Below are 27,273 nucleotides of genomic sequence, written 5' to 3' on the forward strand. Positions count from 1 at the left end.
GGTTAGGCCACTTTTGAAATATTGCAGTTCTGGTCTCCATCCTATCTGAAGGATGTTGTGAAACTTGAAAGGGTTCAGAAAAGATTTACAAGGATGTTGCCGGGTTGGACGATTTGAGGTACAGGGAGAGGCTGAACAGGTTGGAGCTGTTTTCCCTGGAGCGTCGGAGGCTGAGGAGTGGCCTTATACAGGTTTATAAAATCATGAGGGGCATAGATAGGATAAATAGACGAGGTATTTTCCATGGAGTGGGGGAATCCAAAACTAGAGGGCATTAGTGCAGGGTGAGAGGGGGAAGATATAAAAGGGATCTAAGGGGCAACCTTTGCACATAGAGGGTTGCATGTGTATGGAATGAGCTGCCAGAGGAAGAGGTGGAGGCTGGTACAATTACATCATTTGAAAGGCACCTGGAAGGGTATATAAATAGGAGAGGTTTAGAGGGATATGGGCCAAGTGCTGGCAAATGGGATGAGATCAGGCTGGGATATGTGCTTGGTACGGACAAGTTGAACCAAAGAGTCTGTTTCTGTGCTGCACTTCTGTATGACTTTATAAATTATTACAATTACTCTCGATGATCACCTATTTGTTATGTCTGGATCAAAGGTTCTGGAGAGTTGGAAGTAAAATCAACCTTTACTTTATGAAACCAACTTTCCTGTTTATTGTACAAAACAATTTTCTTCAGATCTTAATGGAAAAAAAATGAAGGCCTTAATCTCTTCAGTCTAAGTAAATGGTAATCATAGTCCTGAGACTGAAAGTATTGTATCTGACCTATTGTACACAGTGTCACAAAAATATTTTCACTGGGATGATTTTTTAAAGGTTTACATTGACTTCCTGTATGTTTAAATTAGTGGTTAGAATTTTCCTATCCCTTGAATAGTACATGAAATACTGAGTCAGTTGGGAAAAGTCTGATTTTCCACCCAAGGTTTGAACTATGAGAGGCAAATCTCACTATTGAGTAACAAGAGGTCTGTTTGCATGCATCTACATCTCATTATTACCTGATCTTGCTTTATTTATATGGAGTTTGTTATTCTCCCATCCAGTGGTGACAATTCTTAGTAAGAAAGACAGAGCGGGTTCCTCATGGTGTTGTGGAGAAAGTATAGAGAACCACTAGGAGACGCAGAGAGTTCTTCAAGAAGTAGGTCTTTTATTTGCAAACAAAAAACCATGACACTGAGAAAGCAGATTCTCGAATACCCATGAACCTCAGGGTCCATGGATTTTTATATTTTTTTTATTATGTTTCTGTTAGCTTATCAACATGTCCAACTATATTAAACAAAATACCTCACCCTAGCTCCACAATAAACCAGTGATTTTAGTTCCCATTATCTCTTTAGTTGTACATTCTACTTAATGTTATTCTAATGTAACGGTTAGATATTTAGTGCTAACTCTTGCAACAATGGTCTTTCATTCCAGACCCTACTTAATATTTTCCTAAAGTCATGATTAGATATTTATTATCAGCTCTGCTACAGTGATCGTCCATTCCAGACTAACCTGTCATGATAGATATTTAGCTATTCCATCTGTTACAATAGTAACAGGCCCTTTCCTGAAGAAGGGCCTGTGCCCGAAACGTCGAATCTCCTGTTCCCTGGATGCTGCCTGACCTGCTGTGCTGTTCCAGCAATAAAGTTTCAACTTTGATCTCCAGCATCTGCAGACCTCACTTTCTCCATCTGTTACAATAGTCTCCTGCCTTAAGCTGGCTCTACTAACTACTAATTAGATATGTCCCAAATATTTATGGTGCCAATCCTGTCATAATAACACTTAACAGAGAAATTTGCTTTATTACTTGTGTTATCTCATCTCGCCATAATGACCTTTCAGCCTTAACCTTACTGTGCTAATCGGTGTAAGAGCATTTCACTATTCTTATTCCATCCTGCCTTCCACAGACCACAGATTGCGAGTGGTCTTCATGCTTTAACCCCTCCATGGTTTCATGTTCTTTATTTTCCATAATGGCTCCATTCCTGATGAAGGGCTTTTGCCTGAAACATTGACTCTCCTGCTGTTTGGATGCTGCCTGACCTGCTGTGCTTTTCCAACACCATAATCTCAACTCCTCATGGCTCCAACTCTAATTTGATCTTCCAGGCCTCCATCTTGGCCAGCAGTCTCCCAATGTCTTTTGGTACACTTCATGGGCAGTCAGTCCACTGAGTTGGCATCGGACATGCCTCAGCCTCCCTACATAATATTTGCAGACAAAACAAATGTGTTCTGCAAAGCAGTTGCCCAGTCTGCACTTTGTTTTCCCAAAGTCTGAGCAGCGAACACAGTAGACTAGACTAAGTGACGTGCAGGTAAATCGCTGGTTCACCTGGAAGATGTGTCTGGGTCCTTGGATAGTGAAGAGGAAGGAGGTAAACAGGCAGATGTTACGCCTTCTGCAATTGCAAAGGAAGGTGCCATGGGGGTGTGAGGTGATACTTGGAGTGGAGGAGGAATGGACCAAGGTGTCCCAGAGTGAAAAATCTCTGCGGAAGGCTGACATGGGAAGAGATGGGGATATGTGTCTGGAGGTTGTATCCCACTAGAGGTGATGGAAATGGTGGCTAATGATCCTTTGGATGTGGATGCTAGTGGAATGGTAGATGAGGACTGGGGGACCCTATCTTTTTTTAGGAGGAGGGAAGAGGGAGTGAGGGCTGAAGTGCAGGAGATGAGACAGACATGGCTGAGGATGGTCTTGAGCCTCCTGTTGCCTGCCATTTCAACATACCACCATGTTCCCTGGCCAATGTCTCTGTCTCAGGCTTACTGCAGTGGTCCGTCAATGCCCAATGCAAGCTTGAAGCATACCGCCTCATTTTCTCTTTGGGGACCCTGCAGCCTTCAGACTCAATATTGAGTTCAAAATGTTTACAGCCTGAGCAACTTCTCTCATGTTCTTCCCCCAACCCCTCACACACCAGGCCTTGTCATCACATGGGCTGTTTTCACAAGCAACCCATTAGCAGCGATTGATTCTCCCAGGCTGACCTTTACCCTTTCCTTTGTCTACCCAACTGTTTTTCTTTCCCTGGACTCCATCTCTATCTGTCATTTACTCCTTTTCCCCATCCATCTTATCGAGCATATCGACCAACCTTTTCCTAGTTACGATCAGTTTTGAAGAAAGGTCACTGGATCTAAAATGCTAACTCTGAATTCTCTCCACAGATGCTGCCAGATCTGCTGAGTTTTTCCAGCAATTTCTGATTTTGTTTCTGAACACTGCCTTCTGTATGGTAGGGTGGTGCAACACAGGCACAAGAAACCGAACAGGATTCAATTAACACCTGCTTATAATAGATGTGACTTAGATGACGAGATCATTCATTGGCTGTAAAGTTATGGCTGTCTGAAACGCACACAGCTGCTATTTATCCTTAGACTCAAATGAAACTGTATTTGTAGTTTTTTTTCCTTCATCTGTCAAGCTATCCAATAAAAGTTAATGTTTTCAACTGTTTCAAGGCTTTCTAGCAGGTGTTGCTTCCATGTTGAACAATGTCAAGATGTTCTACAATGCTGGGTGTTAGGGAAGAAGAAGCACTCACTCAGACAGCGCTTTAACAGGGTACCGCACTACAAATAGGTCTGTTTGATTCTTGTAGCTGCAGTTACAATGCCAACCAATCAGATGTAAAATAGCAATACACAACAACTATGCGATTCTGTTTCCATTGAAGTGTCACCCATTGCAGCTATGCGTCCTCAGATGCTTTTCTGTGCTGTTTCCCACACACTAGGTGTACTGTGAAGGGCTACTCACAGTTGACAGTGATTGAACTGATGTGTAACAGGGCTTTAAATGTGTGGAGGTGGCGAAAGTTCTCAGGAGTGGCCAGTACCTCTACAGCTGGTGGACACACAGCAGTGCAAGCATGGCACCATGGAGACGTAGTGCGTATATAACGAGATGATCAGCAAAGAATTGTCCGATATAACTTGCTGGAGTTCACAGACAGAATCTTTGTGAAACTTCCCAAATATGACAGCTGATTTTTGATAAAATTCAGCTCATTGATTTTGCTCAATAGGAACGTTTTTTTAAATCAAACAGTTGGATTATCATTGAACATGTTAACTAAAATGTTACAATTTGTATTGAGGTTTCTGTGATGAACCAAAATGTAGTTCGGTAAAAGGTTTGTACAGAAGTCACCTGTTCTCACAGAAAGGTTTCTTTGCTGTTATGACAGAAGGGACTATCATCTTCTTTACAAATCATCCCTGTGGGACTATTAAATGGAGAAGTGATGGCGTGATATTCATTATCTTAGTTGCCGACAAATAAGAACTCCCTAATTACACTGACGAACAAAAAGCAGTGACAAGAACATTCTGCCACAAGTCATTTCCTTGGTACAAGCTAAACCTGCATAACTTTGCAATTACAAGTGGAATCAAGTGATTCATTGAATAAATGGGGAATAAGGCATGGGTTACAAAATTGCAAGTTAATCAGAGTGGAGATAGCATACACCATTTGTTAACAATGTTACTGTGGATTTTTAAGCACTTTTCAGCGTGCTCTGCTTTGCAAATTCACGTTTCCTACTTCACTACAATTTTTTTTGCAATTTATAAATAAATAGGAGGAAAAGCTAATATCAAGGAAAACTGCTGTAATTGAACTAAATGCTGTTGAAAACTGTTCTCTTTCCTAGAACTCCAGCAACATATTGCAAACACCAGCCTTGTAAACTTAAAATATATGAAGAGTGATGGGCAGAAAAAAACACCAATGATCCATCTCAGCTGCCCACCTAATTGTGTTACCTATAAACACGATTCACCCTCTCCCCTGCTCAGAGCAAGTAAATACCCAGGCCAATTTGAAGGAGCAAAATCTGTGGATTTTCTCTCCAACATACTTCCCCCACCGCCAGGTAATGCAAACTAGTTCTGATCACCCTGACCTTGAATTTCTTACAGAATCTACTTTTTATGATAGATGATCTCTTCAATTGGGATAGGTCAAGCTCTCAAATAATTCAGTGAATTGAGTCCAGTACATAAGCCAACAGACTCCACAGATCTACTATTCCCAGGGAAAGGAAACACATCTTGACACCTCACTGAGATCTGGACTTATGCAAATTAAAGTTGTAACTCACAGTCCTTCTTAATCTATTAAATTGGAAGAAACTGCCAATTTGAGCATATTCAATTTCTTTTGCAATTGTACAAGTCTCAAGCAGACGACATTCAAGTCTATTGTAGGGAAAGTTTAAAAAAAGAATTACATAAATACTGAGAGAATAGGACTTGATTGCATTTATAGAGACCTGAAGGTCCTTGTATCTGAAGTTAACAGCAGGTACAGCAAGTAATTAGATGAACGAATGGTATTTAGCTTTTCTTTGGAAAGGATTGGAGCACAAACTTATACAGGACATTCATGAGATTATACTTGGAGCACAGTGTGATTTCCTGGTTGCCTTACAAGGAAGAGCAGACTTCATCGAGAGGAAATGCAATAAAACTTCTACTAGATTGGTTCATGGTATAAAAGAACAGTCCATTGAGGGGAGTTTGAGTAGATTGGATCCATACTTTTGGAGTTTGAAAGAATAAAAAGTGACTTCATTAAAATATGTAGAATTCTTCAACGACCTGATACAGTGGACACTGAGAGAGTGTTGCCCCTAGCTGGGGAACCTAGAACACTAGATCACGATCTGAGAATGAGGTGTTGTTGGCTGGTTAGGTCTGAGATGATAGGCAAAAAATTCCAAGTTCTGAATCTTTTAAGTATCTAGTGAGTTATCAATTCTCATTCACTGGACATATTTGAGACAGAGACCAGTAGGTTTTTGAGTTGAACAGTCTTAAGAAAAATGGGGATAGTGCATGAAACTTGAGGTAGTAAATTGGTTATATTCTTGTCAAATGTGGAGCACGCAATAATCGTATATGCCACTAGACTAGCAGGTACAGTCAGTGACAAAACAGACTTTGAAGAGACAATGGGATCAAATTTGTTGGAAAGATTTGTTCTGAAGAAGGATCGCTGGGTCTGAAATGTTAACTCTGCTTTCTCTCCACAGATGCTGCCAGACCTGCTGAGCTTTTCCAATGATTTCTGATTTTGTTTCTAACTTGTTAGTGTTGCTCCATCCATAGTCTGTGCAGAGTGACATCAAGAACTTTGCCCAAAAGAACATGATAACTAGGAGCAGGAGTAGACAATTGAGCCCCTTGAGCCTGCTCTGCCATATAATATGATTATGGCTGATCTCAGCCTTGACTTCACTTTCCTGCCCTGTCCCCTTAACCCTCACTCCATTACTAATTCAAAGTCTGTCTATTTTATTCAATGTCTTGGCATCCACCACACTCTGGGGTAGTGAGGGAAGTAATTCCTCAACTCTTCTATCCCCTATGAGCTCTTATGCTACATTGCCAACAGTGGGAAACATCCACTCTACATATACGTTATCAATCACTTTAACAGCTTATCTACTTATGCATAGAGAAAATATCTCCCTGCGTCCACATGGTTGTTCTGTCTCACTGGACTAGCACACTAGAAATTAAGCCTTGCTATTGGCAAAGATAAAGTTAAAAATTTTAGTAAGGTATGCAAAATTCCCCAATTTACTTACTGTTTGTGTGCAGGTTGACAGAAAGCACAAACCAGATTTCCTCGAATTCCAGGAGCAGCATTTACTATTTTATATGCTGTTGCATTGTTTTGAAACTTTGGAGAGAAAAACAGTCAAAACAACAGCACTTTTAAAAGGGAGAAGAACAGACAAAGGAAGCACATGGTGAGGTCAGTACAGGAGAGAGAGAGAAAGAAACCCACATTGCTAACTGAGAGAGCAGTGAAACTGTACGGTTACTGCCTTTGCAATTTGAATTCATGTATCACTGGACATCGGAGTGCATCTGGGAAAATTAAAAAACAGTGAAATTCAAAACTGATCTTGGAGGAATCTGTTTGGGAGAGGTCACAGCACAGAAACAGATAAGTGGATTTTAAGCGTGGCCTTAAAATAAGTTTACAGTAGTGATTAGAGTGGGTTCTTTCTTGATTATATGTTTTATTGAACTATGTCTCTTGATTAAAATTAAAATATAAGCCATAACTATTCATTTAACCTGAAGCAGTGTTTTATAGAGGAATAAGAAGCAAAATGGCCCTAAGTAGAGCGATATGCTCTTCTTGTCAGATATGGGCATTTGGGGAGAGTTTACGTGTTACTGAGGATTATATCTGCAATAAATGCCGTTGGTTGTGAATCCTATTGGATCGAATGGATCGGTTGGAGAGGCAGTTGGAAGCAATGAGTAATTTATAAGAACTAGGGGATGTGATGGATGGCTGTTGTAGGAAGAGGGTGGGGAAATCTCAGATACAGTTACATAGATGGGTTAACTCCAGGAAAGGTAACAGAGGTAGGCAGCTAGTGCAGGAGTCTTCTGTGGCTATCCCCATTTCAAACAAGTATGCTGTTTTGAAAATGTAGGCAGTGATGGATGCTTAAGGGAATGTAGCACAAACAACCAAGTTTCTGGGATTGAGACTGGCTCTAATATAATGAGAGGCACGTCGGGTTCCAAGCGATTGATTGTGTTAGGGGACTCTCTAGTCCGAGATACAAACAGACGTTTCTGTGGCCAAAAGCGAAAAATCAGAATGGTGTGTTGCTTCCCAGGTGCCAGGATCAAGGATGTTTCAAAGAGGGTGCAGAATGTTCTCAAGGGGGAAAAGGACCAGCAGGAGGTCATTGTACACATTTGAACCAATGACATAGGAAGGGAAACGGTTAAGATTCTGAAGGAGATTACAGAGAGTTAGGCAGGAATTTAAGAAGGTGGTCCTTGAGAGTAGTAATATCTGATTTACTCACAGTGCTACAAGCTAGTGAGGGCAGGAATAGGAGGATAGAGCAGATGAATGCATGGCTGAGGAACTGGTGTATGGGAGAAGGATTCACATTTTTGGATCATTAGAAGCTGCTTTGGGGTAGAAGTGACCTGTACAAGAAGGACGGATTGCATCTAAATTGGAAGGAGACTAATATATTGGCAGGGAGATTTGCTAGAACTGCTCGGGAGGATTTAAACTAGTAAGGTGTGGGTGTGTGGGACTCAGGAAAATAGGAGATAATGAGGAAAGAGATCAATCTGAGACTGGTACAGTTGAAAACCAAGGTGAGTCAAGCAATCAGGGCAGGCAGGGACAAAGCAGGAATTTGTTAAGTGTATACAAGAAAAATTTCTGATTCAGTATGTGGATGTACTTACCAGAGAACGTGCAAAACTTGTCTTACTCTTGGGAAATAAGGCAGGACAGGTGACTGAGATGTCAGTGGGGGTGCACTTTGGGGCCAGCGACCATAATTCTATTAGTTTTAAAATAGTGATAGAAAATAATAGACCAGATCTAAAAGTTGAAGTTCTAAATTGGAGAAAGGCCAATTTTGATGGTATTAGGCAAGAACTTTCAAAAGCTGATTGGGAGCAGATGTTCGCAGGTAGAGGAACGGCTGGAAAATGGGAAGCCTTCAGAAATGAGATATCGAGTGTCCAGAAAAGTATATTCCTGTTATGGTGAAAGGAAAGGCTGGTAGGTATGTGGAATGCTGGATGACTAAAGAAATTGAGGTTTTGGTTAAGAAAAAGAAGGAAGCATATGTCAGGTATACACAAGTTCGATCGAGTGAATCCTTAGAGTATAAATGCATTGAGTATACTTAAGAGAGAAATCAGGAGGGCAAAAGGGGACATAAGATAGCTTTGGCAAATAGAGTTTAGGAGATTCGAAAGTGTTTTTACAATTATATTAAGGACAAAAGGGTAACTGGGGAGAGAATAGGGCCCCTCAAATATCAGCAAGGCGGCCTTTGTGTGGAGCTGCAGGAGATGGGGGAAATACTAAGCGAGTATTTTGCATCAATATTTACTGTGGAAAAGGATATGGAAGATATAGAATGTAGGGAAATACGTGATGATATCTTTAAAAATGTCCATATTACAGAGGAGGAAGTGCTGGATGACTTGAAACGGGTAAAGGTGGATAAATCCCCAGGACCTGATCAGGTGTACTCGAGAACTCTGTGGGAAGCTAGAGAAGTGATTGCTGGGCCTCTTGCTGAGATATTTGTATCATTGATAGTCACAAGTGAAATGCCAGAAGACTGGAGGTTGGCTAATGTGGTGCCACTGTTTAAGAAGGGTAGTGAAGACAAACCAGGGAACTATAGACCAGTGAGCCTGACGTCAGTGGTGGGCAAGTTGTTGGAGGGAATCCTGAAGGACAGGGCTGATTAGGGATAGTCAACATTGCTTTGTGCATGGGAAATCATGTCTCACAAATTTGATTGAGTTTTTTGATGAGGATTAATGAAGACAGAGCGGTATACACTTGAAAAGGTTCCTGATGAGAGACTGGTTAGCAAGGTTAGCACTCATGGATACAGAACTGGCTCAAAGGTAGAAGGCAGAGGGTGGTGGTGGAGGGTTGTTTTTCAGACTGGAGGCCTGTGACCAGTGGAGTGCCACAAGGATTGGTGCTGGGTCCACTACTTTTCATCATTTATATAAATGATTTGGATATGGGCATAAGAGATATAGTTAGTAAGTTTGCAGATGACACCAAAATTGGCAGTGTACTGGACGGCGAAGAAGGTTATCTCAGATTACAATGAGATCTTGATCAGATGGGCCAATAGGCTGATGGAATTTAATTTAGATAAATGTGAGGTGCTGCATTTTGGGAAAGCAAATCTTAGCAGGACTTTTACACTGAATGATAAAGTCCTAGGGAGTGTTGCTGAACAAAGAGACCTTGGAGTACAGGTTCATAGCTCCTTGAAAGTGGAGCCGTAAGTAGATAGGATAGTGAAGAGGGCATTTGATCTGCTTTCCTTTATTGGTCAGAGTATTGAGTACAGGAGTTGGGAGGCTGTACAGGACATTGTTGGAGTATTGCATGCAATTCTGGTCTCCTGCCTATTGGAAATCCTATTGTGAAACTTGAAAGGGTTCAGAAAAGATTTACGAGGATGTTGCCAGGGTTGGAGGATTTGAGCTACAGGGAGAGGTTGAATAGGCTATAGTGCTGTTTTCCCTGGAGTGTCGGAAGCTGAGGGATGACCTTATGGAGGTTTGTAAAATCATAAGAGGCATGGATACAATAAATAGACAAAGTCTTTTCCCTGGGGTGGGGGGTAGTCCAGAACTAGAGGGCATAGTTTAGAGTGAGAGGTGAAAGGTATAAAAGAAACCTACGGGGCAACGTTTTCACACAGAGGGTGGTATCTGTATGGAATAAGCTGCCAGGGGAAGTGGTGGAGGCTGGTACAATTCATTTAAAAATGAATTCATTCTGGATGGGTATATGAATAGGAAGGGTTTGGAGGGATATGGGCTGGGTGCTGGCAGGTTGGACTAGATTGGGTTGGGATATCTGGTCAGCATAGATGAGTTGGACCGAAGGGTCTGTTTCCATGCTGTACATCTCTATGACTCTATAACTGGGGATCAAATGCTAACGATATGGGTGAGGCCGTTTAGGACTGAGAAGAGGATTAATTTCTTCACCCAGAGAATGGTGAACCTGTGGAATTCTCTGCCACTAAAAGCAGTTGAGGCCACAATTAGTACTGTTTCAAGATGGAAAAGATATAGTTCTTAGGACAAAAGAGATCAAAAGGTATGTGAAAAAAAATGGGAGAAGGGTTGTGACTTGAATGGTTAGCCATGATCATATTGCATTATGGAGCAGGCTCAAAGGGATGAATGCCCTCCTCCTGTCTGTCTATTCTATGTTTCTATTCAGACCCCAACCTATTCAGTTCTGAGAGCCAGTCACAGCGTTGACAGGCAGATGGCCTTTGTCATCAATAATTGGTCCTTATTCCACAGACCAATCGGTTGCTTGTTTCCAGCCAAATCTTCATTCTCACACAGGCTCATCACTCATCATACTTGCACTATTTTTTTTTTCCTCAGAGGCTGGCATTTTGTCACCAAGTCACATGGAGAATCCTTGACATTGATCCAGCTCCCTCAGAGCCAGGTCTGAGAGTGAACAGAACCTGTGACACTCCTAGACTTACACTGTTGCTTGAATAAGCACATGTGTTAACAATGCTAATAAGTGCCTGGTTACTTGGCTTTAAAAAGAGCAGTAATCATTCAACAATCCTTGGGTTTCAATACAGTTGTTCTTCCCTTTCAGTCCACAATCAAAAATATAGAAAGATAACATGATACAGTCTTCACACTATCATTGTTTAAAGACAAAGTAACTAAATTTCATGAATACCTTGGGTTTAACTTTATTTTAGAATGCTCCGATTATAATTTTGTATATAAAGTACTCAATACTGCAAAATGGAATTAATATATTATGCATGGAATCTGTTCCAATCCAATTCTTGGTAGTGAGATTTATCATAAAAAAGAAATGGGTGAATGGGCCATAATCATTTGATAGTACTGAACTTGAGCGTTGCTGAAAAAGGGCATATTTTGTCAAAAGTGTTCACCTTGTACTCATTGAAACAACTCTTGAGAATTGAATTGCTTGTTACACTTGCGAATTATCCTTATAAGTACAAGATGAAAAATTTCAACAGACTGTGTCCTCTTCCAACAATACTTTTCAATGGGCTATGTCAACATTTATTTATTTTGCTGTTCAATTGGATGGCAATTTCAGGATGGAACTGTTGAAAGAAATTATTCCCTTTTGAGCAAGCCTCTGCCCACAACAACATTCATTTCTGCCTGAGACTTTTTAGAGAAAAGGGCCCCAGAGTACAGAACATGTGCACAATAATGAGCAACCTTGAAGTACTTAATTATTAGGATGAGGGGACATAATTAAAAATAACTTCCTTTCCATCTCAAGAACCTGAATATAAATCTATTTAGACAAATTAATACAGGTAGTCTCATTGATAGTAAATTGTCTTGAGCTAAATTATTTGAGTTAACATGCTGTATTAGCAAAATATGGGAGCAATATCAAATTCCGTTCTTATGTAGCTCAGTAAGCAATTTCATTTACACATCATAAGTAACATGGGAAATCAGTGAATGTAAACATCTTGCAGTGAAGATTTCCCATCTGTAAACATGATTTTTAGATGCATTCATGACAGTTTGAGCGAAATTTGCATTGCATTTAGTTAGTGTTTGATGCTGTCACTGAGTGCCAAGTGGAAAATAGACCAGTCTTAAGCCCTGTAATTATTCCTTGACAAGTACTCATCGAGAAAAATAATTTTATTGCCATGCTGTAAATGACTTCAAACATAACACACGTAGTCAAAAAATGCTGTTGGAGTATAATTATAGCTTAAATCTCAGCAAAAATACAAGTAGGAAAGCAACACTGTTTTGCAACTATATGTTGGAGACTGAAATTCTTGATTTTGTTAATTTTTATAGAACAATGATGTAAGTATAAAATATGATCCTGATTTGTGCTCCTGCCTTTTCTGCTAAAAGTGACAGAAAGAGGAATTCCTCTCCTGAGTCACATTCAGTTTCGCACGCAATGCACAAATACAACTGACATTCACAAAATAATCCAAAGTTTGGATGACTCCGATACATTTGCTTTGTTCCAAAATAGTTTAATTTTAGAGCAATTTTATTTAGGTTTGATGGTAATTAAACAGAAATGACATTATCACATTTGAGCCTAGATCCTCAAAAATGCACATGATCATTAATGATCGAGATTTCCATTTTCTTTATAAAGTTGTGTCGATTTGAATAACAATTGTTCTATTCCAGTGGTTCCAAATCATGGAGCTATTCGCTATTTATATTCACCCCGAACACCGTGCAGTGTGTTTACCCAATTTCAGCTCAACTATTAAGTAAACATTTGTGAAGAGAATTTTAAAAATTCATCCAGCAGAATTTTCCAAACAGAGGCTGGACGAGGAATTTAAATTCGGAGGGAGGAAAGCATTGTTTTTCCTGAAGGCAGGTTAAAGTTTTGCTGTTATGTTCCCAGAACTTTTTGGGTGTGGTGATATTCCTGACCTTAATGGTCAGGAACCTGTTTTGCATTCAGTAGTATGTCGTGAATATTCATTAAAACACCAGCACATTGGATTTGCATTGACAAAATATAAGCAGCACATTTTGAAGAAGTAACAAAGAGAATTGATGAGGGCAGAGCGGTGGACGTGCTCTATATGGAATGTTGTAATGTATTCGACAAGGTTCCTCATCGTAGACTGGTTTGCAAAATTAGATCTTATGGAATACAGGGAGAGCTAGCCATTTGGATACAGAACTGACTTTTAGGTAGAAGACAGAGGGTGGTGGTGTTGCGTTCATTTTCAGACTGGAGTCCTGTGACCATTGATGTGCCACAAGGATCGGTGCTGGGTCCACTGCTTTTCATCATTTATATAAATGATTTGGATTTGAACTTAGTAAGTTTGCAGATGACACTAAAATTGGAGGTGCAGTGGAAAGCAAAGAAGGTTACCTCCAAGTACCATGGGATCTTGATCAGATGGGCCAGTGGGCTAAGGAGTGACAGATGGAGTTTAATTTAGATAAATGTGAGATGCTGCACTATGGAAAAGCAAATCGGAGCAGGACTTATACACTTAATAGTAAGGTCCTGGGGAGTGTTGCTGAATAAAGAGACCTTGGAGTGCATGTTCATAGTTCCTTGAAAGTGGAGTGGTTGGTAAATAGGGTAGTGAAGAAGGCATTTAGTATGCTTTCCTTTATTGGACAGAGCATTGAATACAGGGGTTTGGAGGTCATGTTGCAGCTGTACAGGACACTGGTTAGAGCAGTTTGAAATATTGTATGAAATTCTGGTCTCCCTCCTATTGGAAGAATGTTGTGAAACTTGAAAGGGTTCAGAAAAGATTTACATGAATATTGCCAGGATTGGAGGATTTGAGCTACAGGGAAAGCTTGAATAGGCAGGGACTGTTTTCCCTGAACCGTCAGAGATTGAGGGATGACATTATAGAGGTTTATAAAATCATGAGGGGCATGGATAGGGTAAATAGACAATATCGTTTCCCTTGGGTGGGGGAGTCCAGAACTAGAGGGCATAGGTTTAGGGTGAGAGGGGAAAGATTTAAAAGGGACGGAAGGGGCAACTGTTTCACACAGAGGATTGTGCGTGTGTGGAATGAGCTGCCAGAGGAAGTGGTGGAGGCTGTTGCAATTACAGCATATGGATGGCTATCTGAATAAGAAAGGTTTAGAGAAATATAGACCAAGTGCTGGCAAATGGGACTAGATTAGATTGGGATAGCTGGTGAGCATGGACGAGTTGGTCCGAACGGTCAGTTTTTGTGCTGTACATCTCGATGACTATGTGTTCACAAAGGAGAAAGTGAGAACTGCAGATGCTGGAGATCAGAGCTGAAAAATGTGTTGCTGGAAAAGCACAGCAGGTCAGGCAGCATCAAAGGAGCAGGAGAATCTACATTTCCTGAAGAAGGGCTTATGCCCGAAACGTCGATTCTCCTGCTTCTTTGATGCTGCCTGACCTGCGCTTTACCAGCAACACGTTTTTCAGCTATGTGTTCACAAACCCAACTGTGTGCATGAGCCATGCATTTGCTAGAGTAGACTCCTTCATTCAAGCTCCAGTGACTACAAACTTTGATTATTTGGCCAAGGGTGGCTCTTTGAACATAGGCTTTCAATGTTAAGGGTTAACACTTAATTGGGCAGTCATGCCTGCCCAGAAATGGCAGACTGATGCCATCAAACCTGATGAGGGCAGACAGGTGAGGCTCAACTGAAAAGGAGATTCAAGTCAAGCACCCATCCTTTGTGGTTGTACTCTTGTTATCTGTAAATTGAAACCTATCAGAAGTGTATGTTCTCCTAACAATGAATGAAAGGTCAGTGACCTGATGGTACATGAGCTTCTAAGTGTTGTAGCTCCTTTGATGCTTTAAGTGTGAACTCTGGGTGGGATGTGCTTCAGAATGTTAGTGTGGACTCGATAGGCCGAATAGTTTGTTTCCACCCTGTAGGGTTTCTGCGATTCTATTCTATGATTTAGTTTGCATTATAAAATAAACTCTCTCCAATAACTTACCCTCATAACACTGCTCATCTCAAAGCCTTGTACAGTTGAAGTCAACAGTTCCTTCATGTTGGCTACTGAAATCTCTCATGGGTCAACAAAAACAGTTGTTTTAAAACAGAAAGGTGATTGGTGGAATTTTCTGTGAGTGACTAAGAGTGGAAACAAACCATTCGGCCCAGCGAGTCCGCACTAACCCTCCGAAGCACATCCCACCCAGATCCACCCCCTGTAAACCTGCACTTCCCATGGCTAATCCACCTAAACTGCAATCCCTGGACACTGTGGGCAATTTAGCATTGACAATCCACCTAACCTGCACATATTTGGACTATGGGAGGAAACCCAAACAGACATGAGGAGAATGTGCAAATTCCACACAGACAGTTGCCTGAGGGCAGAATCAAACCCAAATCCCTGCTAACCTCTGAGCACTTTGCTGCCTCTTATTAATGTTCTGTTCCTTTGACTCTTTTTCAATTAGCCACATGTAAAGTCACCATAGTCCCATAGGGCCATTGCCTACTCTCTCATTAGAGAGAGAGATGACTGGTGGTGGTGTAAGTTGAAGGTTGCCACACCACAGGTAAGGGGTATGATACAGAAGGCTGGGTTTTCATGGAAAGCATGATAGAAACCAATTATATATTTATTTTTCATTGCATTAGAAAATGTGATTTGCATTTTTAAACATCATAACCTGGTTCAGATTCACTAACAGCACCTATTTTTTTTTCACGAAAGAAACATTTTACAAGATCATGTAGTCCTCCCCTATGAATAACCTGATTTGAAATGACTAAAAAGAATTTAGCTGAAGTGACTAGAAAGCTCACGTGTAGACCAGGCTATGATTTCCTTTTTTATAGGCCCTGTTTTTTTTAGGATCAAGTTTAGGACCTGGCACCTCATCCTACCCCAGTAACTGCACTTTGATGTTGTTCGGCTAGTAGTTACCAAGGACTGCCTTCAGGCACAGAATTAACAAAGGAAAACAAACTGTACAGAACCATTTATTGGTATCATGGTGTGCACCAGTTAGTTTTTGTGTAGTAAATTTAACATATTTTCAAAAGGAACCGATTTGTTCATTGGATGTTTTTGGTCGTTGAAAACTCATTGTTATCATTATCTGGAGATGGCTAATTTTGTGGATCAGGCTATCTTCAGTGAAGTTGATTTTTATGTAAATATTAAAGGTAGTGGAAATTCGATTTACCTACTTGACATAACTGTTAATTAAGATTTCCTAATTTGTTGTGTTGATGCAGTTGATTTCATTTGGTTACACTCTCAAGGCTAGCATAAACCAGTAGAAGGGTTTGACCCAGATCTGACATTTTGTTAGTGTTATTTTCTCTGTTTCCATTATAACTTGCTGTGCTAATTATTAGAGATTTTGTCTATGCAAAATCAACCTGATTATATAATAACCATAAGGTTCCCAGAATAGCTCAACATTATTAACTTAGTCACTGATATTTCTACTTGTTCAGGCATTTGCACAAAGTGAAAATGAGACAGCTCACCCTTGTTTAATTACATTTCTATATATTAAATTGTCTGCTTTATCTTTAATTACTTAAATTAATGTTGCAACCTTTGCTTAGGTCTTGTTGTGAACTTTGTATCTGTGTCCAGAGATGCGTATTTCAGCTAAATTTAGATTGTATAATATGAGTGTAATTGTGTGCCATTATTTATTTTGCAAATGCTAATCCCTGGAGCCAAGTGATCACCTCCTTATTTGCAGAACTTAACATGATTAGACTGTCACTTACATTGTAGAGGGGATACTCCACAGTGATGTGATGCATTGTTTGCGACTTAACACAAGTGCATAAAGGATTGGCATTGAGATCCCAGGGATCGAGGCTAGCTGCACATAGGCTCTGGCTTACACTGAACATCTTTAGCAATGACCACTCACATTTAGCAGACAAGATCTGTCTCAAAGACCTTGTTAATGTCTTCCCATATATCTCACTCATTGATCCAAAGGATGTCTGCTGGTAGATTTTGCTCCATATGAGGCACTGAAGTGGAAGTGGACAATAGGTGGGTTGAACAGGTCATTACGGAGTGGCAAATGAGGTGCAGCGCAGATGGCTTTAACCAGTTTGTGGGTTTTTGTCAGCCAGCAGACAGGTGGGGGTTAATGTTCACTGAGGCTCCATGGGGAAGCAATCATCCCAGCAGACTGAAATCTTCAAAACAAATTAACTCTACTCTGAGTTATAAAACCCAGTCACCTCTGATTTACCAGTCCCAACATCTAGCAAACCTCTGCCTTTATGCAATGGATCATGTTCTTCAAATCTTAAACTCAGTGTTGAGATGCTATTGGATACCAAACAAATCTCATTGGATATGTTCTCACCCAATTGTGTAAATAAATTCCTTGGATGCACAATCAGTGCTGTTTGGTTAGCTCTGTAATTTTTAATTAAATAATTTTGATAAACTCATGAATATGTTTTGGAATGGTAATATTTTACTTTATGTAGGTACAGAAGGATTTGTGCAAGTGAGACAGACAATGAGGCCCAAAGTTTTACCACAACAGAGCATCTGTATCATAGCCACAATGTTGAAAGTGGCCAGAAATTGCAAGTCCTGACAAGGAAACAGCACTTCCTTTTTTTTAAGAGGGGTGTGAGTAGAGTCAAGTTAGGTTTCACTCATGCTGATTTGAGGGAGGCATCCACTGAAGGTTAATTTTGGCGTCCTGTAATGGAAATGCAGAATGTGCACATTAGAGCTGCCAACAGCAGGTTTGAACATACATTTGTTCATGAGATATGGGCACCACTGATTGGACCAGAATTGATTCTTCATCCTTAATTACCCTTGATAAATTGCAGGGGAGCCAACTTCTTGAATTATTGCATTCTTTGAACTTCAGTACTGTCAAGAAAAGGGTTTCAGGATTGAGATCGGAGGCAGGGAAAGAATGTTAATTTTATACAGAATGGTTTATGGCTTGAAGGGGAATCTGCAGAAGGTGGTGTCACAAGATTCAAGATGGCGCCAACACCAGGTGACTCTGCAAACTCCCTACAGTAGATTTATTCTAACATTTACTGTAACTGCTCCACACTTTTAAATCTAAATTCTAAGTCTGCAAAAATTATTAATAATGTTCCTTTAAATATCTTGTTAATATTGATCTTGCTTCGCACACCTCCTGTGCAGTATGATCTGTATGCCTCACTACCTAAATACTCTATGTTCTGTATATCCTTGCTTACTATGATTTGCCTGTAATGCTCATAAACCAAGCTTTTCACTGTACCTAGGTACACATGACCACAATAAATCAAATCAAATTTTCAGCCTTTGTTCTTCCAGGTGGCATAGGTTATGGGTTTGGAAGATCCAGTCAAAGGAACATTTCACTGATGTATTATCATATTCCAGTGTAATTATATTCATTATGGTTGCTGCAGATGTATCATTCACAGAATTAGGAGGGTCCTTATGCAAGTGCAAATTGATGAAACATAAAAATTTGTTTATTTATGCAAGGAATGGAAAGATATGGACCAAGGGCAGGCAGAAGGGAATGGTTTAACTTGGCTCATTGTTCGGAACAACATCATGGGCCACAGGACCCCTTCCTGTGCTGTGCTGTTCTATGTTCTACACTGGGATCTTTGGAGGCTGAATGGTGATATGAAACCATAGAGAAGAAAGCAGTGGCATTTACATAAAGACATACAGACAACCTTTTGGAACTGAAACAACTCAACAGACTACAAACCTTTCGCAACATTGGCATGAAGAGAAACTTCCTTAATGCTTCTGTACATGGAAAGATTCAGACTTGAGCTGACAGAATGTAGTCCTGTAGTCATGGAGTCAAACAGACCCTTCGGTCCAACCCATCCATGCTAACCAGATATCCCAACTCAATCTAGTCCCACTTGCCAGCACCCGGCCCATATCCCTCCAAACCCTTCCTATTCATATACCCATCCAAATGCCTTTTAAATGTTGCAATTGTACCAGCCTCCACCACATCCTTTGGCAGCTCATTCCATACACGTACCACCCTCTGCGTGAAAAAGTTGCCCCTTAGGTCTCTTTTATATCTTTCCCCTCTCACCCTAAATCTATGCCCTCTAGTTCTGGATTCCCCCACCCCTGGGAAAAGACTTTGTCTATTTATCCTATCCATGCCCCTCATGATTTTGTAAACCTCTATAATGTCACCCCTCAGCCTCCAATGCTCCAGGGAAAACAGCCCCAGCCTGTTCAGCCTCTCCCTATCGCTCAAATCCTCCAACCCTGGTAACATCCTTGTAAATCTTTTTTGAACCCTTTCAAATTTCACAACACCTTTCTGATAGGAAGGGGACCAGATGGGCAAGGTACAAGTCACAGTGGATGCACTCACAAAGTCAGCAGTGGGTCACACAGGAAAAAGGTCTTGTAGGAGAAGTAGAGTCTTATTCTACATTAATAACTAAGACTTTCACAGCAACTAAGGAAAAACTCAGGCAAATGAGTATAGCTCAAAAATATGTCGACGAGGCACAAAGATTAGAAAACCCTATCAGCAAGAGTGGTTGAAATAAAATGCAGCAGCTGAAAAGATGCCTCAAGCAGAAACAATACTTGAATATCATGGAAGATTTATTGGTGTACAATCATGGAATAGATATATTCAAAAGCATTGCAAAGAGAAATCCAATATAAACTCCATAGGGGATATCTAGGAATAATGTAGAGCAAGAGTGCATCAATCAGTGTGGTGGCCAGGAATTTGAAAAATATACAGGCTTATATTTTGATGTGCCAAATACAGCTGAATGCCTGCACAATCAATGATTTCATCAGGATTTCCAGAATATCCCGGGAAAAGACTGGCAACAGGTTTGTTCAGCTTTACAAGGAAGATGTATTTCATCCTAGTCAAATGTTAGACAAGATGAAGTAGTAAGACTTCATTCAACCATGTCAGATTCAGTGACCAAAGTAGTAAAAAACATCCTTGAAATATATAGTTCCCCTGAAAAATTATTATTAGCCAATGGTCATCAATTCATAAACAAGGATTTCAGGAAATTCACTTCAGAGACAGGTATCAACTAGGTGACATTGAATGCAGAGGTGAAAGAGCAGTCAAGACTCTGAAGTGACTGATGTATAACAATCCAGTCTGGGAATGAGCTTTCTTCAGTTGCTAAGCAACGTCATTGAATAATGGATACTCACCATCAGAATTGTTAATGAGGAGAAGGTTAAAAACAGACGCACCAGTTCTATAAAACAACCTCAAGTTAAATGTAGCCTCTCAACACGATGAGAATGTAAAACAGTTAGAGAAAAGCCACAGCAAAAAGCACTTTGAGGTACAGGACCAAAATCTGTCAACATTAATGCCAAGACAGGAAGACATGTCAGCAGAAGAAAACTAAGATTAATCAATATATTATCAGATCACCCAAAGGGACATTCATGATGGACAGGAAGCATTGATCTTATTTGAGCCAAAAAGTGAAACCAAAATGTTGATTACAGGATATGGCGCAACCATACATATATTAAATTAGACAGTGTAAAGACTGATACAACTGTATCAGAAACAGTACAATGCTATCACCCAAATGTTGAACAAACTACGTCAGAACATCTGCAGTTCAGATCATCTCAACCTAAGAGATTTGGATCTTGGAGAGTTTGTGGTGGCGGGGATGGCAGCTGCTCATGATGGTGATAATGTCAGTAATGGTAAAAATTGCACTACTTATTACAAAACTATCAAAGAAAATGTAAATAAACTATTGGAATAATGTAGACCAAGTGGAGATGAACCTTGGGGGAAGAGATTGTATTGAGGTTCACTTAAAACATGATGTAACTGATCACTTGATCCCAAATAACTAAGGGAAAGTCGTGTTTGACAAATCTGATCAACGTTTTTGAGAAGGTAACCATGAGTATTGAGGGTAATATATTTGTAGTGGTCTAGGTGGACTTTAGCAACACTTTTGATAAGTCCCTTCAAATATTCTGGTCAACAATATAAGAGCCCCTGGGAGCAAAGGCAAAGTGGCACGTTGGATCCAAAATTGGTGGGAAGGCAGGAATCAGAAGGTGATGGTAGAGGGATGTTTCTGTGTCTAACATTTGTTTCTCGTGATGTTTCACAAGGCTTGGTGCTGAGGCCAATGCTGTTTATGGTGTACTTCAATGATTTGGATTTAAATGTAGGAGTATGATGAAGACCATTGTAGATGATATAGAAATTGGTAGGGTGAAATAATGAGGAGGATAGCTTTAAACTGCAGAAGGATATCAAAGGACTGATTGGGTGGGAGGAAGAAGCAAATGTAATTCAACCCGGAGAAGTGTGGGGTAATGATCTTGGGAGTGCTACAAGGAAAAAGATTACACAATGAATGAAAGGGCTCAAAAGAGTGAGAGGGACATTGGTGTGCATATCCACAGATCCCTGAAAGTAGGCAGGGTAAGTAGATAAATGGTTCAGAAGACATTTGTGATACTTGACTTTATTAGCTGAGGCACAGACTATAAGAGCAAGCTGGTTATGCTGGAACTGTAGGCCACAACTGAGGGCTGTATGCAGTTCTAGTCACTGCACCACAGGAGGGGTTTACTGCACTAGACCGGGTACAGAGGAAGCTTACCTGGGCTCAGGGTCTGAGATATGAGGAAGGATTTGTTAGGCTAGTGTTGTTTTCTTTGATGCAACAAAGTTGAGACGATATTTGTAGAGGTCGACAAGATTATGAGGGGCATAGATGGGGTTGATTGGAAGCCACTTATTACATTAGAAGAGGGATCAATAACTAGAAGGCAATGAAAGAAAGTAAGGGATAGAAAGCTAAGAGAAAAGTTGAGGACAATTTTGTTCTTTCACTGAGGACTGATGGAAAGGTTTGGTGAGTCAGAAACTCTCAACATTCCAGCAGTATTTGGATATTCAGTTGCATTATCATAGCCTCTATGGGCCAGAAGGTTGAAAATAGGATTACTGTAGCTAGATCTTTGTTAACCAACATGGAGACATTGGGCTGAATGGTCTCCTTCTGTGTTGGAAACATCTGAGTCTGAGAGAAGATACAAGACTTGAAGGGGCAAGTAAAGGGAAAGGTCTTAGACACCACCTGAGAGCTGGGTTTGTTCACTTATTTACAATTATAAAGAAAGGAATGTTGCAATACATAAGGTATTGGAGAGCATTCGAGGTAAAGAGAAGGAGCCTTGGACAGTGTACATGAAAATATCCATAATCCATAACCCTTCAGAATGGTATCTGTCCTGTTTTGCAGGTTAGATAAAGCATTCACTTTCAGAATATTAGCAAGCTGCTCTTCTTATGAAAGGTTACCTCAAAATCTTTGAGGCAGCTTTTGTGGTTGACAGCACCTGTCCTTTAATTTGTTGAAGTTTTGAATGTATCTCAGATACAAACAGAAGATGTAAAATGTGAATTTAACCAACTTATCCAACTGGTTGTTGACCATGCAAACTGGCAAGATGTTTTAGTCTGCATTTTGACTCTCCATTTATTCACCAGTGGAATTGATCACATGTGAAAACTAGCCTGAAGTGAGGTCTACATGATCTAGTAAATAGGAGCTCAAGGAAATTGAACTGGAAATTGGGTCTTGAGCCTCATCAAAAGTGATACTGGTGAGCACGGGCCATCATTCAGGCATTCCAATTCAACTTGCTGTTCACAACCTTCTCAAAATGAGTCCTCATGCACTGGGCTAACCCACAGGTAAATCCTGTGAGCAGAAGAAGGGTGAGGAACAAGCTGTAGTACTGCTATTCAACCAAGAAGAAAACACTGCTCTTTGTGACCTCACATTAAAGCAAAATGCAAAACTTGCCTATTTTCGTCATACACAACCATTGGCAATCCCTTTTGTTAGTTGGTTAATCCAAAAAACAAGTACACCATGCCCAGTAAGCCTGTTCTCCTCCAGATGAGAAATGTGCAATTGTACTTAGAAATTGATCCCACCATTTAGCGCCTCACAATGTGCATTTGTAATCAATAAAAAAAAACTTGGTTTGGGGATTAATTTGTCCCTACGTCTTTAAAAAGGTGGACCATTTTAGAAGGTTGAAAATATTTTCAAATAAGATATCAAGAGTAAAACATATTTAAATGTTGTATATGCTCATTTCTTTTATTTATGGGGTGGTATATTCAAGTTGATTTTTATTTTATTGTCATATCTATCTTGTTACAAAATACAGTTAAAATGTTGTATAGTATTGCCACTCTTCAGCACCATTTTGAAACTCAGAAAAATAAACCAAAACATAAAATAAAAAGGCAGAAAAGTTTTGTACCTTAATACAGAGGACAGGTGAGGTGAGAGGTGTCCGTGAATTTCCTGGCCCTAGTTACATGACTGACACAGGCCCATGAGCTCAAACAGGAACTTATCCTGGTATTGAAGGAGAAAAACAGGAATGTCTTTGCTAGCCTGAAAACACAATGGTCTTGTGGCTTACTATGCCCAGAGATTGTAGGGGATGGGTATTAGATTAGTCAATTAATTTAATCATTTTTGAGTTTCCCAACAACAACCCACAAACTTTCTAGTCCATAACGACTCCCATTCACAAGGCCATTGCTGTATTTCTTTAGGCTTGATAGGACACTGCAAAGACGGTCATGAAAATAAACAGGAGTGGCCAGGAGTGATCCTCCCATTTCTATTTTATAGTTACAGCGGACTAGCATACAAAAGAGAAGAAGGGTCACTTCTGTGAGCTCTGGAAGTTTCACAGAAATTCAAAAGCATCACTGTTCAGCTTCAATTATTTTCTACTTCCATTTCTACATGCTTGTGTCTGTGTATTCTCCAAACAGCAAAGTGGAAAATCTCATTTTATGTCTCATCCAACAGCAGATTATGTTTTAATACACTAAACTAAAGGCAGGAACATGGAGGGTTCCTGATAGTCCATAGGGAGCTGAGATCAGTTCTCAGCTTACTTTTGTTGGCTTCTTTTTCTCTAGTTGTGCCTGACCTGGCTTTCACCCGAAGCAATTGTAATTTTCCAGCAACTTGCCTAATAAGACCTAACACTTTCTGCCTTCCAGCTTCCACCATCATTCCAAACCTCTTCCTCATATATGTCACAATCATTCAGTGCTCCCACATCACTGTTTCCATTTCTTAGGATATTGAACTTCACAATGTTCCAGCTCCCAAGTCCACTCCCTCACCACTACTCCTGGATTCTGAACTCTGTTCTATATTCTTACATCCTCTTTAAGAGCCCTCCAACCATAGGATCCTGAGAAGTAATGCCCGTACTTCCAGATCTCATGCAATTCCCACTACTTCTGGATCCTGAAGTGTTACAGCAGGGTCTGGAAGTAGTAATACCACTTGGGAAGGAGCATACAAACCAAGTAGTATTATTGTTAAAGTCAACTGTTGAAAATATGTACCATTATCTCAATCGCTCAGGTTAATGTACATGTTTATCTTTTACTTTTGTTAATTTTGTTACTCTTTTAGCTTGCAGGCATGGATTCTATAAACCTTTTGCTGGAAACACCAAATGCTCCAAATGTCCTCCACATAGCTTCACTCATGAAGATGCCTCACAAGTGTGTAAATGTGACAAAGGTTACTACAGGGCAGAAAAAGACCCACCAACAATGGCTTGTACCAGTAAGTAATTAAAACTATCTGATGTTTCGACAAATATCACAATTGGATTCTGGATGCTTTTTGCATCTAAAGATAGGAAACCATACTAATAGAAACCGATGAATGTATTAACTATTTCACATTTTACAGAGACATTGTTCAGTTGAACTCATAACCATACATAATAGATATCTACATTCCTAGATCTATTACTTCCAATGAGAATAATGCTACTTTTTCTTCAATGTCAGTTAAGTCTTGGACTGGTGCAGAATAGAGTGGTCTGGATTAAATTTTGGTCCCATACATGGGAGTCTTCTGCTGCGATGGCAAAACAGCCTAAAATGGCCTCTGTTATGGAATGTATGGTACTCGGCATTAATGAATGGAGAGGCATCACATTGCTGAGGTCTTCTCCTGCCACAAAGTGGATGTGGGGAAAAGGTGGTGACTGCATCACTTTGTACCAGCCCTGTTTCATTTCCAGTCACATCGGCAGTTCTGGTATAAAGACAGCATCACCTCTGAACAATCTCAATGTGCCTTAGCACGTGATGGCAGCAGTGGTGGACTGTTCTTTCAGTGAAACTTCCTAAATCCTATCTACCTCATAGATCATAGAACATAGAACATAGAAAAATACAGCGCAATACAGGCCCTTTGGCCCTCGATGTTGCGCCGATCCAAGCCCACCTAACCTACACTAGCCCACTATCCTCCATATGCCTATCCAATGCCCGTTTAAATGCCCATAAAGAGGGAGAGTCCACCACTGCTACTGGCAGGGCATTCCATGAACTCACGACTCGCTGAGTAAAGAACCTACCCCTAACATCTGTCCTATACCAACCACCCCTTAATTTAAAGCTATGCCCATTCGTAATAGCTGACTCCATACGTGGAAAAAAGATTCTCACTGTCGACCCTATCTAAACCCCTAATCATCTTGTACACCTCTATCAAGTCACCCCTAAACCTTCTTTTCCAGTATGGTGCTGAAAAGCACAGCCGGTCAGGCAGCATCCGAGGAGCAGGAGAGGCGACAATTTGGGCAAGAGCCCTTCATCAGGAATAGACTTGTGGCCTGGGGGAGCTGAGAGATAAATGGGACGGGGGTGGGGTTGGGGGGGGGGAGGTAGCTGAGAATGCAATAGGTTGATGAAGGTGGGGGAGAAGGTGATAGGTCTCAGAGGAGGGTGGAGCAAATGGATCGGAAAGATGGACAGGTCAAGAGGGCGGTGCCGAGTTGGAGGCTTGGGACAGGGATAATGTGTGGGGGAGGGGAAAATGAGGGGAAACTGTTCATCAACTTCACTAACACCTTTCACCCCAACCTCAAATTCACCTGGGCCATCTCTGACACCTCCCTCCCCTTCCTGAATCTCTCCATCTCATTCTCTGGCGACGGATTAACCACGGACATCTAGTACAAACCCACAGACTCCCACAGCTACTTGTACTACACCTCGTCTCACCCTGCCTCCTGTAAAAAAAAGCCATCTCTTATTCCCAATTCCTCTACCTCCACCGCATCTGTTCCCAGGATGACTAATTCTGCCATAGAAAATCCCAGGTGGCCTCCTTCTTGAAAGACCGCAATTTCCCCTCCCACATGGTTGACGATGCCCTTCAGCACATCTCCTCCACTGATGTTCATAAATCCTATCCCTTACAATTCGCTCTAAGACTTTGCCCACAACAGAAGTGAGACTCACCGGCCTATAGTTACTAGGGTTATCCCTACTCCCCTTCTTGAACAAGGGAACCACGTTTGCTATCCTCCAGTCTTCTGGCACTACTCCTGTAGACAACGAGGACATAAAAATCTCAATTGATGGTGGGAATATACAAAGAGGTTAATAGCATAAGTCCTGAAGGAAGGACCAAAGTAGAAGTACTGGCATGCTTGTGGGCTCAGTCAGCACTGTTTTTATATTAGATTACTTAGTGTGGAAACAGGCCCTTTGGCCCAACATGTCCACCTTCCAGAATTGTTCGGCCAGATGCTCAGTACATGGTAAGCGAACAGTAGTGGGAATATGCTCAGAAAACCCCAAGTCCAAACCACAGGAGGAGGCAAACAAAAGGTTTGTGGAAATGAACACAATGAATTAATTCACACAATTAGTCATTTCAGAATATAGGAAAGCCTTCAGAAGTGGAGGAATCTTTTTTGAAACCCAAGCCCTTAGACCATGAGAGTGATCCCAAGTTCTCTCAGCGGGTAGGGTGACATTTTTAATCAATACTGTACCACCTTGAACTTTGCTTCCATACATGATAATGACACGATTAATGTGTTTTTCTATGCAATTGGCAACATTGCTGATGTATTTCTTGCTCAACTCAGGATACTGTGAAGAAGTGGCAATATATGAAGATGTAATTAAGGTAATAAATGCCTACTTCATTCTTAGATGTAATACAATTATTGACAACATTAGGTTTAATGAGTGCATCCAGGAGCCTGGAGGGAGTATGGATTATTTTATAAATAGCCTCTATCGATTTAGTAGACCGCTGTTACTTTCAGATCCTATACGG

General features: G+C 40.6%; 1 protein-coding gene across 4 annotated transcripts in view; it reads left to right on the forward strand.

The window, feature by feature from the left end:
- epha6 (eph receptor A6) overlaps positions 1 to 27,273 on the forward strand; it is a 674,628-nt gene that overhangs the window by 337,697 nt on the left and 309,658 nt on the right. For all 4 annotated transcript variants that reach the window (XM_043700793.1, XM_043700796.1, XM_043700794.1 and 1 more), the window contains exon 5: positions 24,595 to 24,750. In XM_043700793.1, the coding sequence (XP_043556728.1) occupies positions 24,595 to 24,750 (156 nt within the window). The remainder of the gene's footprint in view (positions 1 to 24,594; positions 24,751 to 27,273) is intronic.

The sequence above is a fragment of the Chiloscyllium plagiosum genome, chromosome 12 (genome assembly GCF_004010195.1).
Source record: "Chiloscyllium plagiosum isolate BGI_BamShark_2017 chromosome 12, ASM401019v2, whole genome shotgun sequence".
In the NCBI taxonomy this organism is placed as follows: domain Eukaryota; kingdom Metazoa; phylum Chordata; class Chondrichthyes; order Orectolobiformes; family Hemiscylliidae; genus Chiloscyllium; species Chiloscyllium plagiosum.